This window comes from Cetorhinus maximus, chromosome 2 (genome assembly GCF_964194155.1).
Source record: "Cetorhinus maximus chromosome 2, sCetMax3.hap1.1, whole genome shotgun sequence".
NCBI classification, from domain to species: Eukaryota; Metazoa; Chordata; class Chondrichthyes; order Lamniformes; family Cetorhinidae; genus Cetorhinus; species Cetorhinus maximus.
Genome location: NC_135880.1, coordinates 54,556,147 through 54,574,709, shown reverse-complemented (window position 1 = coordinate 54,574,709; position 18,563 = coordinate 54,556,147). Strand labels below are relative to the sequence as shown.

Genomic DNA, 18,563 nt, shown 5'->3' with positions numbered 1-18,563 from the left:
TCTCTCTCTGTCTCGGCCCCTCGCTCTCTCTCTCTCTGTCTTGGCCCCTCGCGCTCTCTCTCTCTCTCTCTCTCTGTCTCGGCCCCTCGTTTTCTCTCTCTCTCTCTCTCGCTCTCTCTCGGACCCTCGCTCGCTCTCTCTCTCTCTCTCTCTCTCTCTGTCTCGGCCCCTCGCTCGCTCTCTCTCTCTCTCTCTGTCTCGGCCTCTCTCTCTCTCTCGGCCCCTCGCTCTCTCGGACTCTCTCTCTTGTGGGAATAGTGTATAGGCCCCCAACAGTAGCTACATTGTAGAAGAGATTATACATGAATCAATAGTGGGGGCTTGTAACATAAGTACTGCAGTCATCGTGGGTGATTTTAATCTTCGTGCAGATTGGACGAATCAAGCTGGTAACTGTAGTTGGATACATTCCATTTGGAAAGAAAGACTATGAGAAGGATGCACCATCCTTGACTAACTAAGGATGTTAAGGATAGTATCAAGTTGATAGAAAATATGTACAATAGTGCAAAGATTAGTGGTAGGTCAGGATTGGTCAAATTCTATAAACCAGCAAAGAATAACTAAAAAAAAAATGGAGAAATTAATGAGAGGAAGCTAGCTAGAAATATAAAAACAGACTGTAAGTGTTTCTACAAGTATATAAAAAGGAAAAGAGTAACTAAAGTGAGCATTGGTCTTTTAGAGGGTGAGATTGGGAAAATTATAATGGGAAACAAGGAAATGGCGGAAGCTTTGAACGGGTATTTTTATATTAGTCTTCGCAGTAGAAGACATGAATAGCATCCCAAGAATAGTAGAAAATTAAGAGGGAAAAGGAAGGTAGAAATTTAAAACAATTACGATCACTAAAGAAAAGGCACTGGGAAAAATATTGGGGCTAAAGGCTGACAAATTTCCGGTACCTGATGGCCTGCATCCTAGGGTCTTAAAAGAAATGGCTCAAGAGATGGTGGATGCATTGGTTGTGATCTTCCAAAATTCTCTGGATTCTGGAATTGTCCCAGTGGATTAAAGCCTTACAAATGTAACGCCTCTATTCAGGAAAGGAGGGACAAAGAAAACAGGAGACTACAGTCCAGTTAGCCTAACATCTGTCACAAAGAAAATGCTAGTGTTTATTATTAAGGATGTTTAGAAAATCATCATACAATCAGGCAGAGTCAGCAGGGTTTTGAGAAAAGATTGAGCAGGTTAGGCCTATACTCATTAGAGTTTAGAAGAATGAGAAGTGATCTTATTGAAACTTGACAGGGTAGATGCTGAGGGGATATTTCCTCTCGTTGGGGAGTATAGAACTAGAGGGCACAGTTTAAAAATAAAGAATCTCCCATTTAAGACTAAGAGGAGGATTTTTTTCTCTGAAGGTCGCTAGACTTTGGAATTTTCTTCCCAGAGAGCAGTGGAGGCTGGGCCATTGAATATATTCAAAGACAGATTTTTGATCGACAAGGGAGTCAAGTTTTATTTTAATGTGGGTGCCAAGTGGTGGCATGGACGGGATGAGGACATGATCCACAGGGCAGATGAAGGTGTGTGACAGAGTGAATGATGATGTCCTTTGAACTGGCAGTGAGTGAGATCCCTGTGGATGTGTGGTGGGTTTGTGAGTTGAGAGTGATGAGAAGAGTGACTTACCGTGGCGGAATGGAGATCATTCATCCACTTGTGGCACTGGATGGCTGACCTTTTTTGTCAAATGCTGGCACTGACTACTGCTGCCACCGCCTCCCATGCTGGGTTTGTCAACTTGGATGAGGTTCTTTGCCCAGAGCAGGGGTAAAGGACATCGCGGTGGGCCTCCACTGCATCCAGTAGGCACTCGAGGGAGGCGTCACTAAATTTGGGATCAGCGATTTTCCTCTCTTTGGCAATCACCAGTTCCCAGCAGCTTCTTGTTGTTCGAAGGGTGCTAGCTCTGTGCAGAGGTGGCCTTTAAATATAGCGCCCAGTTTACTGAAGGCCCAAGGTCACAGTGGGACAGGAGAATCAGAGGCAGCCTGCCAGCGAGCCAAGGTAAAACCCATGCCTCTCAATTTTTTAAACAAAGTGGTGCATGCTATGGCAGAAAAAGCTCCATTGCCATCGGCGGGTCACACGCCACTTTTCCCACCCAATATCGGACTTTGCTGATTTCTGGGATGCTTCCGCCCATAGAGTGCAAGGCTAAAGGCATAATGATAAATGTACTCAAAATACTAGGCCATAGTTAGAGAATTGTGTCCAGTTTTCAGCATGTTATTCAAAGGGCATTAATGTTTTTGAACAAGTACAGCATAACCTGAAAGTTTCTAGTGTAGATTTAGGGGAAGGTAACATGATGATAATGTTACTGGGCTAGTTATCCAAAGGCCTGGACTAATGCTGCGGAGACACCAATTTGAAATCCCACTACCACAGCTAGGGGAATTTAAATTCACTTAATTAATAAAATGTGGAATAAAATAATGCTCTCATTAATAATGATCATGAAACTACTGGATTGTCAGAAAAACCCATCTGGTTCATTAATGTCTTTTTATTAGAAAAAATCTGTTCTCCTTGCCTAGTCTGGCCAACATGTGACTCCATACTCATGACGACGTGATTGACCCTCATTGTTCTCTGAAATGGCCAGCAAGTCACTTTTGCATCAAATAATTACAGAAGAGTAAAAAGAATAAAACTGGTCAGACCACCTGGCATCGACCATGACGCCACAAACAACAAGGGCACACGCTGACCAGTTCACCCTTAGTCCTCGTCACTAACTTTCCCACAGACTTGTCGGGCAACAACCTGGCACAGCCATACTCACCAAATCATACCTCATTTCCTCCACCACTGGCTCACATTTGTAGCCTTGTGCGCTATCTGGGCCTTGACAAGGCTCCTTTGACACCTTCCAAACCTGTGACCTCTACCACCTAGCAGGACAACGACAGCAGACATATGGGAACACTAACCCCTGCAAGATCCCCTGCAAGTCACCACCATCCTGACTTGGAACTATATTGCTGTTCCTTCACTCCCTAACACCACACGAACTAAGCGATTCAAGGAGGCAGTTCACCTCCATGTTCTCAAGGGCAGTTCGGTATGGGCAATAAATGCTGGTATTGCCAGACGCACTCAGATCCCAAGATCCAGTGAAAAAAATTATCAGGAGGATGCTGGAGATGGGAAGGTATGGTTATGAAGAGAGACAGCTGATATTGACACTATTTCTCCTGGAGCATAGAAGGCCATGAGAAGATTGAAGAGGTTTTAAAATTGTAATGTTTTCATAGAGTGAATAGGGAAAGAGTATTTCTTTCTTTTGGGGTATTTGTAATGAGGACTTATCAATTTAAAATTATTACTGAGAGTAAAGAGAGGCTAGAAGAAATGTATGTGCACAGGCTTATTGGAGCAGGTAACACTTTGCTAGAGGGAGTGGTTGAAGCAGGTCCCGTTGCATCTTTAAATGGAAAGTTGGATAAATGTTTGTCAAGAAAATATAATTTTCATAATGTTATTGGAATTTATTGTAAGATAGGAATAGTGTGTGTCTGTGTGTGTGTGGGGCTTAATTGAATTAAAGACAGCTGGTCTGAAGTTTTTGATGTATCGAGAAGAGAAGCTAGGTTTGAAATGTTAAATAGGTAAACATGGCTGAAGTTTTAGAATGTGAGGTGTAAAGGGAAAAATTACATTTTTAGATAAACCAGAGTAATTTGAATTTCAAAAGAGGTGGTGAAATGTTACATTTAGTCAGAAGCCAAACAGTGTGTTTAATTTTCCCAAAGCTTACTGATAAAATTAGTACTATGAAAGATTTTTATTATTAGAAAAGTAGAGTTGAAAAGACATATTGGGACAATAGGATTTACATTAAAAAGGGAGAAACCTGTATAAAGGAGATGAGGTTATGTGTAAGAGGAAGGAATTCTAAGATCTAACAGGCGTGAAAATCCTCCAGCCTCAAAGCCTCAAGTTGCTGCCTACACGAACAAAAGAGAAGAAAACTCACTTTGAATTAGACTGTTCAGAGTATTGCGTTACTTTTCCTGGGTCTTTTAAAATCTGTGTTTTACTGTTGTCTTAATGGAGGTGTAGCTCGGAGTTAGATTAACTAAGGGAGCTAGGAGTTACCTAACTTTGTAAACCTATGTTTGTGCTTAAAATCATTTTTTTTATCAATAGAAGTTTAATTTAGTTTTGTAAGAAACCTATAAGACTCAGTGGTCTTATTACTACTGAATTCCAGGCACACATCTCAAAATAATACAAATTGTAGAATAGTTGTGGCAGTTGTTTCAATTTCCTTCTGGGATTTGAATAACTCAGCATTTACCATCCGCTGTGCCGTAACATACTTGAAGCAGAGGAAGATAAAGGACTATACAGAGAATGTAATACAGTGGAATTAGTTCTGGATTGCTCTTGCAAAGAGCCAAATGTCATGATGCAGCAGATGATAAATGCTGAGCTGTTCAAATCCCAGAGGGAAACTTGAAACAACTGTTGCAATTAATTTTCAATTTGTATATTTCAAGATTTGGGCTTTGAATTCAGTAATAAGACCACAGAGTTTTGAGGTTTTTATAAAACTAAATTAACCATTTATTAATAAAAGATTGTAAGCACATATGTATGTCAACAAATTACTACTATTATAACTTTTAAATCCCCTAATTAATTTAACTCCCAGTTACACTTTTGTTAAGGCAACATTAAGACACACATTTTAAAAGACCCAGGCAAAGTAAACGGTACCCTGAACAGTTGGATTCAAAGTGAGTTCTCGTAACTTCAGTCCCTGGAGCAGTTTTATACATATAGGCTGCAGGCTTTTCACACTTGTTGAATCTTAGAGTACCTCCCTTACAAACAGTCTTTTCTCCATTATACATAATTTCACCTTTGAATGCAAATTCCCATTGTTTCACTGTGGGGAGAATTTTCTCCCCGTCGGGGGTGGGGTTGGACGGGAGCAGGCGTGGGCGGTTGTGCAACCGATCGCCACCCGTGAACGGCTGCGCACCGCCATTTTACGTGGGCGGGCCAATTAATTTTAATAATGTTTGCCGGATAAAATTTTGAATTGTGTCACTAGATATTTTTTAAGGTTGGTGGGAGAGGTGGATGTAATGCCACTGCCCCTTCCCTGCAGAAACATGAAAAAGCTAGGAGAAGTAATTTTTTTATTTAGAGTTGGTTTAAAAATTGAGATTAGATTAAATTAAATGTTAGCTGAAAAGGACCCTTGGGTGTTGAATGAAGCAGAAATAATGATAATTAAAAGCTTTTAATGAAATAAGAGCTACCTTGAGATTAAAATGAACTTGAAATAGGAGACAAAAACAGAATTACCTGGAAAAACTCAGTAGGTCTGGCAGCATTGGCGGAGAAGGAAAGAGTTGACGTTTCGAGTCCTCATGACCCTTCGGCAGAAGGAGTGTTGATGGGAGCAGAAATCTGAGAGATAGGAAAGAGGAGAAACCAAATATTTGTTAGGGCTTTGAATACAGTGAACTTAGAATAATGATCAAAGCATTCAGCAAAGTAAACTCACTTTTGACAAAGCTTCTGTAAACGACTATATTGATGATGTACACTAAACCTTGGCATCAAAAATGTTTCTAAATGTTCCAGAGTTGCACTTGTGTTAGAAGGGGAAAGATTATCTTAAACATTTATTTGGGTATTGGCAGAGTATTTTCAATTGTGTGCCAAGTCATTTGTAAAGTGCAATACTGTCTCACCAAATAAATATTTCTGTGATAATAGGCTTGTTTTGCTTAAAATTTGGAATAGGCATTAGAAAGTAAAGTACAATTTTTTTTCTCTTCCCTTTCACTGTCTCCTGCTTCACAAATGAAGCATGAGATGAGCCTAGATCCATGTTATATTTGGATACAGTACAGTATGCATTTATCCACAGCAACTTGAATTTAATGTAGAACCAGTTGGTTATGTTTTTTAAAAAAAGCTGGATGAGGTGTAAACAGCTGATGCTTATTTTCTCCTATTTCTGTGAAATAATTTTAAAATATTTGGTCGTTGAAACATTTATTTTCTTCCACAGTTCTCCATTATTTCCCTGAGTACCAATGGTTGGTGGATTTTGCTGCTTCAGCCACAATTGTTTATATCATTACAGAAGTCTACTACAGCCTGACAAACCCCCACAATGAGATGAATATTAGCATAGTTTGGTGCCTGCTGGTCCTTGCCTTTGTCTTGTATCCTTTTTAATAGCTAGTAAATGTAACATTTGATTCCTGTATTGACTTCTCAATTTATTTTGCAATGTGCAAGGATTTAGCTGAATTTGTGAGCTACATTGCACAGTTGAAAAAGAAAATAATGGTTTGTATTGGGCTTCATTTATTTAACCAATGCCTGCAGTAATTAAATGGAAACATTTCTACGATATTTTCAATAATTAAATTGGTTCCGTTACTATGTGACCAATTTTTGTTAACCTGAAGTCCAATTTCAAAGCATGGCATATAGTCACTTTATTTATACATTGTTATGATCCCAGCTGATGTTACCACTGGATAAGCCTGATCCCAGGGTGGAACCCAGCTTGATAGATCCTAACTTTTTTTTGTTTAGATACGTGGAGAGCAGCTACTGAACAAAGTAGCAGAAGTCAGCTGATGCACTTTTAACAAAAGAATAAAACATTTATTTAACAAGAAAAGATGAACTATATTACAATACTCCTTTACCCACAACTATACATTTACAGATATATGCAGATTTGTAAGGGTAACGCAAGTTATAAAAACTATCTTATATTCTAATGTTCATAGTAAGCGCACAGCCCATGTAAACCAATTGGCGGCCTGTGGTCAGGCACACCACACTCTGAAACCAAGTGACAGATGCCACTCCAAACAGATGCTATGAATCTCTCATCAGCTCCCCAGAAGTTTGTCACACCATGAGCCAACCAATCTCACTGAACTCCATCTTTCACATGAGGGTTTCCAATCTCCACTCTGTCTGAACTCGCTTTGGAATTTTCTCCCAAACTGACGCTTTCTCTCAGATGCATTCTGCAAGGGTCCACCTCCAGAGTTTCAAACTACTCTCCTTCCGATTTTCCTTTTCCCTTGGCTACTACATGCATTCAAGCTTTCTTCCATGCGCTCTCTCTCACCGACTCAGCCATCAACAGTCCATCACTGCTTCACATGCCCATAGCAATGAGGTACAGACCTTCAGCTGTCTCTTTGGACGTTCTGGCCTCTCACTTTAAATCTGCTTCCTGCAGCTTTTCTTCCTTTAAGCTTGGAGCCTTCCTCTGCTCCCCATTCTTGACTTCACTTAACAGGACCTTTTCCAGGTTCCTGTTTTCCCTTTGACTAGGAGGTGGTCGTGGAACTTTCTCCTGTTTGACTCCCTTTGATTTTGGAGACTTTATTCTTTAGTTTGGAACCTGCTATCTGTCCCTTTTCATGTCCTGGCACCTTCTTCCAGCTGAGCTCAAGCTGCTGCTTTTTCTCTCTATCTGTGTGTAGTGTATCTCCCTCTCTGGACCCCTGTTGCTAGACAACAACACAGTTTTTTCTACTCTTGTGTTTGCTTTAACTTCTCTTCAGGAGTTGTAAAACTTTCATTAGAAATGCAGATATACAAACGGCTTAAGACCTTGTGGTCTCCCTCAAAATCCTACGTTTCAGCTTTTAAAGTGAAACTAAAACACAACTTGACCTTTTTAATGCACAAATACAGAAATACAAATCAAACTTAAACTTTAAAGCTTAAACTCATTCCTAATACCCACAAGTACAAATATAACTTACTTAAACTGTTTCTATTTCATAACAACATTTACATTATTATTGAGCATACATTATATATTATTTTGTCTTGATGGGTGGTACAGTCTTATTAAAAAAGCATTATAATTGCTTGTGTTCTGCCCCACAACTTCTTCAGACTCACTTTACTATGCTTTCAGTGTTATCCCTCGAGAAAGAGATGAGGAGAATCATTATGGTGATGGTTATGATGTCCCCATGAGCAGCTAGGTAAAGTGCTCTAACATATGCCAATATGTGAGTGAATAGGATGACTCATAGAATGTTAGAGTGAATCCAGAAATTTTATTCAAAATCATCAACTTTTACAAAGGGCAGAATTTTCTGGGCGACATGCAGCGGGGAGGGCCCCGCACATCAGCGCATAAAATGACACAGCGTGATGTCGGGTGAGCGCCCCAACGTCACCGCGTGCCATCATGATATTTTGCTGGGCGGGTGCGCAATGAAGTGCGATGCGTGTCCGCCATTAATTAAAGGGCTAGTTAAGGCCCTTAAGCCAATTTTCAGGCGCCTGTGCGATCTTCGGCTCTGCGCATGTGCGCAACAAGCAGGCGGGTAAGCGACTTTTTAATAAAACTCATCCACGGGCGGGATAAGAGGGCTCAGTGGGGTAGTCAATCTGGTCTGTGAGTATTTATTGCAGAAAGTTTTTTAAACTTGCCTGTGTGATCTGTAGCAGTTCAGAACGAATTCCAACAGATTTCTCTGCTCTTTGAACCTTCAGCTCAGCACTCTTCAGTCAGGAATCTTTATCCGGCCTGCAGCTTTCCAGAGGCCTCCTTTTATCCTGGATATGGTTCTGACATGTCCACTGGAGGCAGCTCCTCTGAGGAGGAAGGGAGGGCGAGAATAAGGAGGAGGCCAGAAGTGCACAATCTGCCTCCAGGAGAGCCACCTTTGGGGCCACAGGACCAAGAGGTAGTCCAAGGTGGAAGGGGCTGTGGAAGACGCCACTATCTTGCTGCCAGGGTATACAGGTGGAGAAGCAGCTACCTCAATATGACTGAGGTGCAGTGCCGATGGACGCTTCGACTGTCAAGGGAGACAGTCAACTACATCTGTCAGATGATTGGCCCTGAGATCTCTCCTAACTGTGTGGGCGGACACCCCATGCCAGCGGCTCTGAAGGTCACGGTTGCCCTCAACTTCTATGCCTCTGGCTCCTTCTAGGGCTCGGTGGGTGATCTTTGCGGTGTCTCCCAATCAGCTGTCCACACTGGTATCAAGCAGGACATAGATGCTCTGTTCAGGCGGGCATTGACCTTCATGCACTTCCATTGCGACCAGGCAAGCCAGACACAGCGAGCCACGGGTTTCGCGGACATTGCTGGCTTCCCCCGCGTCCAGGGTGCAATAGACTGCACACATGTGGCCATCAAGGCGCCAGCAGGTGAGTCCGGTGCCTTCGTCAACAGGAAGGGCTTCCAGTCCATGAACGTGTAGATAGTATGTGATCACAGGATGCAGATTCTACAAGTTTGTGCAAGGTACCCAGGCAGCTCCCACAACGTCTACATCCTCAGACACTCCAAGGTGCCGGGGCTTTTCAGTGCTCTGGCTCAGCTTGATGGATGGCTGCTGGGTGACGAGGGCTATCCCCTCAGAAGGTGGCTCATGACGCTTCTCCGCCATCCAAGAACAGAACCTGAGCAGCGCTACAATTGGAGCTATGCCTGTTATACAAGGGCTGTGGTGGAGAGAGCCATCGGTCTTAAGATGCACTTCCGATGCCTGGACCGCTCAAGGGGTGCACTCCAGTATCACCCAGATCGTGTCTTGGTGATAGTGGTAGCATGCTGCGCTCTGCACAATCTTGCGCTGGAAAGGGGGAGATGCCGTGGATGATGAAGATGTCGACGCAGTGTATGCGGCTGCACACGTTGAGTCCGGCACTGAATCAGAGGATGAGGAAGCACAGGGCAATGATGAGGGCTGTACGCTGACCCGGCACTACACCAAGGAGGCAGGAACACCCGGGAGACTTTAATCCAGCGAACCTTCAGCTAGCTCCGCGCAAATGGATCAGGAAGACCAGCTTTGCCTGGCGTTTCCATACGTGACATTTAAGTGCTACATTTGCCACTTCATCAGCTACAACTAAGGGCTTTGGACATAAACCTCAATGTCCACTCAAACACTCATGACATGTCTGTAAAACATACAAATGCAGCACAAAGGAGCCACCCTCAGCCATGGTAACACATGTGGATTTAATTTCATCCATGATATGGTTCAACAAAATGAAAGCAAAACGTTTTTACAACAGCAAGAAATAATAATTTCCTAACCTAGGGCCAACACAAAAGCACCAGTGAGAAGCCCTATGTGTGCCTAAGGTGCCTTATGCTTACATTTATGGGTGCTACGTCTTGGTGCCGCCCCATCGCTCGGAGTGGCTTCTGAGGCAGCCTGCTGACTCTGCTGTCCTGGTGGCCTTGCTGACCTTGGCGGACATCCTCTGGCCGTGAAGCTTGTGCTGGCTCCACCTGGGAGGGAGCGGCCAGCTGGCATCTCCCCAGTCATTGCAGCCTCAACGGATGCAGCGGTCACTGGCAGAGGGGCGGAGCAGCTGCTGCCCTCATCCAGAGCGCTCGGGGAGGAGCCCGCAGAGACGACAGGCAGCTGCTGCGCCGATGTGAGGTTGCTTCAGACCTCCCTGCTCACCGATGGATGGGCACCGAGCAGGGAAACTTGGTGCCCAGATCACCTCCCACGTTGCCAATGACCAGCTGTGGCCACTGGCGCTGTGAGGGCTTGCAGGTCTGAGCGTATCCCCAGGAGAAGCTGCTTGTTATCCTGGAAGCCCCTCTCAGGAAGAGTCGCCACTCTCCATGGAGGAAGCATGACGCTCTGACATGAGACTCCTGGCATCACTCAAGCTCCGAGTGGACTCCTCCACCACGGACACCAAGTGATGCATGGTCTCATGCAACACTCCTAGATGCTTCCACACACCCTGCTGCGTCGCGGACAACTCCAGAGGCACATCATCACGCCCTGACTCAGCAGGTACCTGGTCCCCTGCAGTCCTCCGGCTGCTGGCGCCATCGGCACTCTCTGTTTCTGCCATCTCCTCCAGCGATTGTGAAGTGCCCTCTTCACTGTGCCCCGGGACACTAGCCAATGTTGCAGTTCCCACCGATGTGCTAGTCTCCATGCTGGTGCCTGCCTGGCAGAAATGGTGTGACGCAGATGACAGCTCAGGGCCCTCAGGTGTGAGAGGGGGCATCTGTAATGGAGCCTGTTCGCCAGCCTCTGATGATGCTGAAAATAACGATAAGGACAGTGGATCAGTTAGCGTCCACACAGTGACACACTTCATTCCTTTCCCCCAGGCTCATAATGCGCTCAACCTTCCAGAACCTAGTCAGGAGGAAGCCCAAACATTATAGGCAGATACAGACGGGCTGGTCAGATGGCCTAAGAAATGCCAAATGGAATGTTATGTGGATAAGTGTGAGGTGATGCACTTGGGCAAGACAAACAAGGTACGAGAATACACGAGGAATGGTAGGATCGTGAAAAGTAAGGAGGATCAGAGGGACCTTGCTGGCCCATAAAGGTAGCGGGACAGGTACATAAGGCGTTTAAGAAGGTAAATGCCATACTTGCCTTTATTAGCCGAGGAATAGAACGTAGGAACAGGGAGGTCATGTTGCAAGTGCAGAAAACCCTGCCGAGACCACAGCTTTTGTTCTGCGTGCTTCACGGGAAGGATGTGATTGGAGTGGAGAGAGTGCAGAGGTCACTGACCAGGATGCATGCTGGGCTGGAGAGTTGGATTATGAGGACACATAGCATAGACTGGGGATATTTGCCGTGGAGCACAGGAGATTGAGGGGTAACATCATTGAGCTTCATAACATTATGAGGGGCATAGATAGGGTCGACAGAAACTAACTTTTCCCCTTGGCGGAGGGATGAATAATCTGGTGGCATTTATTTAAGGTAAGGGGCATGAGGTTGACAGGTGAGGTGATGAGGAACTTTTGCACACAGTATTGTGGGACGCACTGCCTGAAAGGGTGGTAGACGCAGAAACGCTCCTAACATGTAATAAGTATTTGGATGTGCAGTTGCGATGTCATGGCATACAAGGCCATGGGGATAGTGGTCAGAAATGGGATAAGGAGACTTTGGATGGTGCTGGACACGTGCATCTTCGAAGGTCCGACGGATCTTTGTCTATGACCCACACGCCTGATTCTATTCAGTCTGTGAATGAGCAATGTTGCTACAATAACGATTCCAACAATCATCAGTGCTTTGGATGGTGGGAAGACAGAGCAGATGTCACTGTGGACCTCAAATACCTGGCCGCTCCACCCCAGCCTCACCGACACCTGTGGACCTGGGCGCATGGCGCCTTTCAAGCTCTAGGGCCTCCTGCTCAAAACGGCTCAATATCACCAACTGGGCCTGGCCGCCTCCAGTGCGCAAACGCTCAGAGGCATTGTGCGCAGTTTTAACCTAGAAAACAGAGAAGACCATTCATTGGGGCTAATCGCACATGTACTCTGCACATGCACGCCTCACCCCAACCACAGTGGCCCACCTCGGGCCTCCAGTGCCTCCTCTCCACACTGCTGCTGATCAGTCACAAAAATATAGTACGACTGCCCCCAACCTCACCACCAACCCTGCCACCCCACCCCCCAATGGCCACCTTGGACATATTCTGCATCCATCACTTTCAGAAACACACGGTCTTAGCTCCCATGGCAAGGAGGCGCAACTAGGTGCGGCACCGAGGGCAGCAGATGGCTTTTGGCAATGACACCTTGGGGCTCCCCTTCACGATCTCATCACCGTGATTAGGACATGTGTTGGAGTTCTGAGTATGCACCTAGCTGCATCTCCTGCAGGTTGCCCCCAGACTAGTCATGTGCAAGGGACCTTGGGGAAGGGGGTGTGGGTGAGTGAGACTTGAGGAGGGGGGTGGGTGGGGGGGAGGGGGTGGGTGGGGTGATTGGGGGGGGTGGGGGCGCCCTCAAAGACTAAGGCTACTTGCTGGGTTAAATGCCCAACACCAAAATGGTACTCACTCTTCCAGAGCGCAAAAATTGTTGAAGCGCTTACGGCACTGGATCCAGCTGCGCCGCACCACGTCGCAGGAGCTCACCACCTCCGCCACCTCCTCCCAGGCACACTTCGAGGGGGGCCTCCTCCACCCATCCTGGGGAACCAGCACCTCCCGCCATGCTGCCACCACCTCGAGAAGGACAGCAAGGCAATCATCAGAAAAGCGAGGGGCAGACCCTGCAGTCTACCCGCCTCCTTTCCCCTTCCCTCAAGCCCCCTGCGGTAGGAGCTGCAGCTGGCCATAGCGAACAGCCTACAGGAGGCTGCCAGGCCTCCTTTTAATCAGGTCGCCCTTGGACCCAACAGTCTGTACGTGCCTGTCGCAAAATTCACACTCCCGTTCTCCACAGGAGTCAGAAATGCGCTGGGCGGGCCTTAATTAGCCCGCCCACGCAAAATGGCGGTGCGATCGGGTCCGCGCCCGCCTGGGTCAGCACCTGCCCGCCAAACGGAAAATTTTGGCTATAAATTTTAAGAGAAAACTTAATGATACGTTGTATAAAAAGTTCTAGTGTAAGCACGTGCAATAACTTAATGCTAGTAAACATTTGACAGTGGTTGTTATAATGCTGCCGTGTGTTTGATTTATTATTGTTCTTTCAGATGTATTTTTTAGTGCAGTACAAATGTTTTTGTTGACCTCAATGCTCATGAGTTTTAAATGATTTTGTCCTTTCTTACAGCAGAATGTAATGAATGGGCTGTTTCTCAATGCCATAAACTAACTTATTGCTTGAAATTTACAAGGATCAATAACTCCTCGTTAGCCTGTGAGAAAAGGTGTTATTTATGAGTCAGTAGCACATTTAATATACAAGAAAATTCTATTAACACCATTGAAACAAGTGCAAGCATGATGACATGGGTTGTGAGCAGCAGTAGCTAAATGTTAGCAACTGAACTTCTACAATATTTACGTTAGTTTGTTAGATTGCCTGAAGGTCATTACTACTGTTGTAATTAAAGCTGACTATTAAAACAAATGAATTTGACATATATCAAGAATTGAAAGTTTTGTTTTACCTTTTTAAGAAGAGCCTACCTTTGTAGAAAAAATGGGATTCATCCTAATTACTGTGACTAAAATGCTGTATTTCTGGTGACAAATATTTCAAGTTTGGTACATGTTCCATTAGTTCCTTTATTTGCTTAGTTGGTGAGTATACATATTGCTTAGTTATGATAGTTGCAAATTCACTATTTATTCACTATCACTAATTTATTTCCCATTGTCAATTTGCCAATTAAAATACATAACTTTGAAAAATGCTTAATTTTGCTTTGCTCTCTTGTTACCCTACCATTGTTTGTTTAACTGGCAAGACTGTAGCCTGATCCAATTTTGCTTACTGCCCTTTGGCTAGTAATATACGCTAGGCTTACAGTAATGTCTGTTTTCCTTAGCTGATGTGAAGGGCAGCAATTTTAGTAGTTCATCAAAGCAACTTTAACCAAGTTTTATTTTGTGCCTTTTTGAGGGATACATTTGTATGGTAATTTTGGGGTAATGTTAATAGACTAACAATCCAAAGAATGTGAGTTTAAACCTCAGCATGACAGTTTGAGAATTTGAACTCCGTTTCTTTAAAATCTGGAAATAAACTGGTCCCAGTAAAAGTGGCCATGAACCTGACAGATTGTTGTAAAAATCCAACTGGTTCACTAATATCCTTTAGGGCAGGAACTCTCCTGTCCTTACCTGGTCAACCTCTATGTGACTCTAATTCCAAAGCAGTATAGCTGACTGTTTGCTGTGCTCAGAAATAGCCTAGTTCATCACTGTGTTGTATTGAACTACTACAGTACCAATGGTTTTTGAGGCTGGCTAGCGATGGGCAATAAATGCCAACCTTACCAATTGTCCCCACGTTTGGAGAATAAATTAGTAATAATTCCATACACTGATAGGAAAAGAGGTGTACGGCTTTTATTTTTTTCGTTTGCTGTGCCATTATTTTGACAGATTTTACTTTGTTTCCTTTCCACTTTCCTTTTGTTAATATTTCCTTCCTTTTATTAAGATTTCCTCTCTTCTGAAACTTTTAATTTTCTCAGTGCTACCCGGTGCTAACCTGAAGTTTTTCTTTTTTCATATTTTCCTTTTATCATATATCAATCTTTTGTTGCTGACACAATAAAAGGTAGTCATCAAAAACCTTTCAGCCATTGCTTACCAATATTGTATTCTGAAAATGTGACCCACATAATTAAATCAAGGCAAATACAATAGATCATTCAAACTTAGATGCACTGTTGATTCTTTTCTTTCATGTGAAGCATTGTTTAAATAAATGCATGGAATCTTACACAGGTATAGTAAAATACAAGTTTATCACTTGTGAATGCAAATAAATGAAAATAGTTTGAAATGAGCCAATTTTATTAAGTACGTTACTTTTTAAAAGAACAGCTACACTGTATACTGCTTGTGTATGTAATAGCACACATTACCTCTGTAAAGCCCTTATTCTTTGTTTAAAACCTACCACCCTGACATACAGTTAGTCAAGCATCATCATTGATGTAAAATACATTCACAGAAATTTTAATTCTTGGGCAGAAAATCTAAGGGATGTGTGGCTGGACATCCAAGAGTTGCAGTGGGAGACCCAGTCCATTTTAACTTCGGGCTGCATCAGCATTCTGCTGACCAGCTGCCTGACTAGAGTGGGTGTTCCGAGGCAGCTTGGTTTTGAGCCTGTAAAGATTGGGTAGCTCAGAGGCCGTCACATCAGTTAGCTGAGTCATGGTGGGCAGCGGTTGGGAGAGTTCCGCAGACCGGAGGGGTGATGGAGAGTATGAGGCTGAAACAGCCCAAACTTTCTTTGTAGAATGCAGAGTACTCCTACTGCTCCCGACCCATGAAAAATGTTTAAACTTTGCTGGGTGTGACTAGGTTTTACTAAGTGGAGCATTTATGCCAGACACACTTCAATATGCATTTGAAGTTGCGTCAGAATCCTAATGACATCAGAAGCCCAGATTCGTAATTATTCATTAGGTTCCTGCCTAAATCCGACTGAACAATGTCTTTATAATAGGAAAGACTGGTTCACTGCTTAGATTTTTAAGCTCTGTTCCATCCAATCTCTGCTGTGCAGAGGAAGTTATATTTCCTCTTCAGTTATCCCATTACACGATGTGAAGTTTAACAAAATAACTTTCTTACCAGATGCTGTTATTTAGTAACCATAACAGAAGATGCAAGATGTCATCCTTAAAATCACAGCTGAACAGTTCTTTTCAATATGTATTGTAAACTTTTTGGGAGTGTAACTTATTCCCAAACATTCATGATTCCGATCTCATGAACTACATGATGCTGTGATGTACGCAGAACAGTCAGCTATTGTACCTTGTGATGGTGGTTGTTTTAGATTGTAATTAAAGCTTCAGTCTGTGCTCTCTAGTGGTTTATGATGTTATTAGAACCCCATGATTGAATTACAGTCTTGTAACTCCCCCTGCCATTGTCATTATTCTATGTTTTTGGCTTTGTATAAAAGCGTTTTATTTATGAGCCAAATCTTTCTTCAGCAGACAAGCAATCTATCTATGGTGATGTAATCTTACCCAGAATGCCCTCAGGAATGGAATGTCACTCCCCAGATGCAATATTGCAAACATGATTGTCCCTTTTGGGCACACATGGTTAAAGAACTTTTTCTGGAAAACTGTTTTTGTAACATAGTAATGTTCCTCATCAATATAGAATTGAGGAACAAATTGACACATTGAACGTGGGAAATCTACCATGCATGGGGATCTTTGATTAAATTGCAAATGAATCAAATAGTATCACTGTAATGACTTGCTTGTGGTCAGTTGCCCACTCGATGGCCTGGATTTTGTGGTCAGGGTAAAGCAAGGGTGCTCATCACTGTCTTCAAAGAAAGCTAGCAACACAGATCTAGCAGTCTCAATGGTCTGGTTTTTTACTTTCCCAACAATAGTTTAAATCTGGTGTCAAATCAAGGGGATGCCTCGGCATGCAGCAGCAAGGATGTCAGCAATCAGGTAAGGTCTCAATCGCCTTCAAGTATTCATTTACAGCACACTGGGAAGTTAAAAACACTTAATATCCTTTACTTTGTTTAATTTTCTGATAGCAAAATAAATAATTATGATTGCATCAACATGGGAGCTAAAATAAATAAGAAAAGAATAAGTTCAGGCCAATATTTTGCCCTCGGCCTCATCAAACAGTTTATCTGGTCATTATCACACTGTTGTTTGAGGAACCTTGTTCTGTGCAAATTGACTGCTGCTTTTCCAACATTACAATGGTGACTTCACTTCAAAAAGTGCTTAATTGTCTGCAAAGCATTTTAAGAAGTCCTGTGGTCATAAAAGTTTCAGGGCCACCCAGCTCCTAGGCCCAACCACCTTCTGCTGCTTCATCAATGACCTTCCCTGCATCATAAAGTCAGAAGTGGGGATGTTTGCTGATGGTTGCACAGCACCATTTGCAACTCCTCAGATACTGAAGCAGTCCTTCTGATATGCAGCAAGATCTCGACAATATTCAGGCTTGGGTTGATAAGTGGCAAGTAACATTCATGCCACACAAGTTCCAGGCAATGACCATCTCCAACAAGGGAGAATCTAACCATCTCCCCTTTAACGTTTAATAGTATTACCATTGCTGAATCCTCCGCTGTCAACATCCTGAAGGTTACCATTGATCAGAAATAGACCTAGACCAGCCACATAAATATGGTGCCTACAAGAGCAGGTCAGAGGTTGGGAATCCTGTGGCGAGTAATTCACCTCCTGACTCCCCAAAGCCTGTTCACAAGGCACAAGTCAGGAGTGTAATGGGATACTTTCCACCTGCCTGGCAGCTCCAACAACACTCAAGAAGCTTGATACCATCGGGGATAGCACAGGCCACTTGATTGGCACCTCATCCACCACCTTAAACATTCACTCCTTCCACCACTGACACACAGTGGCAGCAGTCTGTACTATCTACAAGATGCACTGCAGCAACTCACCAAGGCTCCTTCGACAGCACCTTCCAAACCTATGACCTCTGCCATTTAGAAGGACAAGGGCAGCCACCACCGCCGCGCGCCCCCCCACCACCCAAACTGGCAAGTTGTCCTCCAAGCCACTCACCATCCTGACTTGGAACTTATCGCAGTCCCTTCACTGTCGTTCAGTCAAAATCCTGGAACTCCCTAACAGCACTGTGGGTGTACCCACATCACATGGAACTGCAGTGGTTCAGGAAAGCAGCTCACCACCACCACCTTCTTGAGGGCAATAAATGCTGGCCTAGACAATGATGCCCACATAGTGCAAAAGTATGCAAAAAGGGTAACTATGATGAAAGTTGATACTTCTGTCGCCATTACCACAGCAAACTCTAGACCATGATGACTGGTGAAAGCATGTTATTTAGAATGGTAATACAGGACTGATTCTTTCCTCCAGTTGCAGTCTTAATTTACTACAAAATTGCATCTTATTTTGACCCAGTGCTGACTGTTTATAGAATGGTAAAGATTATGGTGAAGACCTGGAGAAAGTCAGTAGCTTCAAGTACGTGGGGTCAGAGTTGGAAGAAGATGAAAGTATGGGAATGGAAATTAAGCAAAGGGTTATCTGTAGTTGGAGTAATTGGAAGAAGTGCAGTGGAGTGTTGTTATGGAAAAGCACTGCTGAAACTGAAAG

At 43.8% G+C, this 18,563-nt stretch overlaps 1 protein-coding gene across 9 annotated transcripts in view; it reads left to right on the top strand.

The window, feature by feature from the left end:
• The window catches only part of tmem161b (transmembrane protein 161B), a 105,371-nt gene that overhangs the window by 46,274 nt on the left and 40,534 nt on the right, over positions 1 to 18,563 (top strand). For 5 of the 9 annotated variants that reach the window (XM_078564790.1, XM_078564781.1, XM_078564817.1 and 2 more), the window contains one exon: positions 6,050 to 6,206. The exons of 1 other annotated variant lie outside the window; for it this stretch is intronic. In XM_078564790.1, the coding sequence (XP_078420916.1) occupies positions 6,050 to 6,206 (157 nt within the window). The remainder of the gene's footprint in view (positions 1 to 6,049; positions 6,207 to 18,563) is intronic. 3 more of the 9 variants (XM_078564799.1, XM_078564852.1, XM_078564843.1) reach the window with 1 other exon arrangement.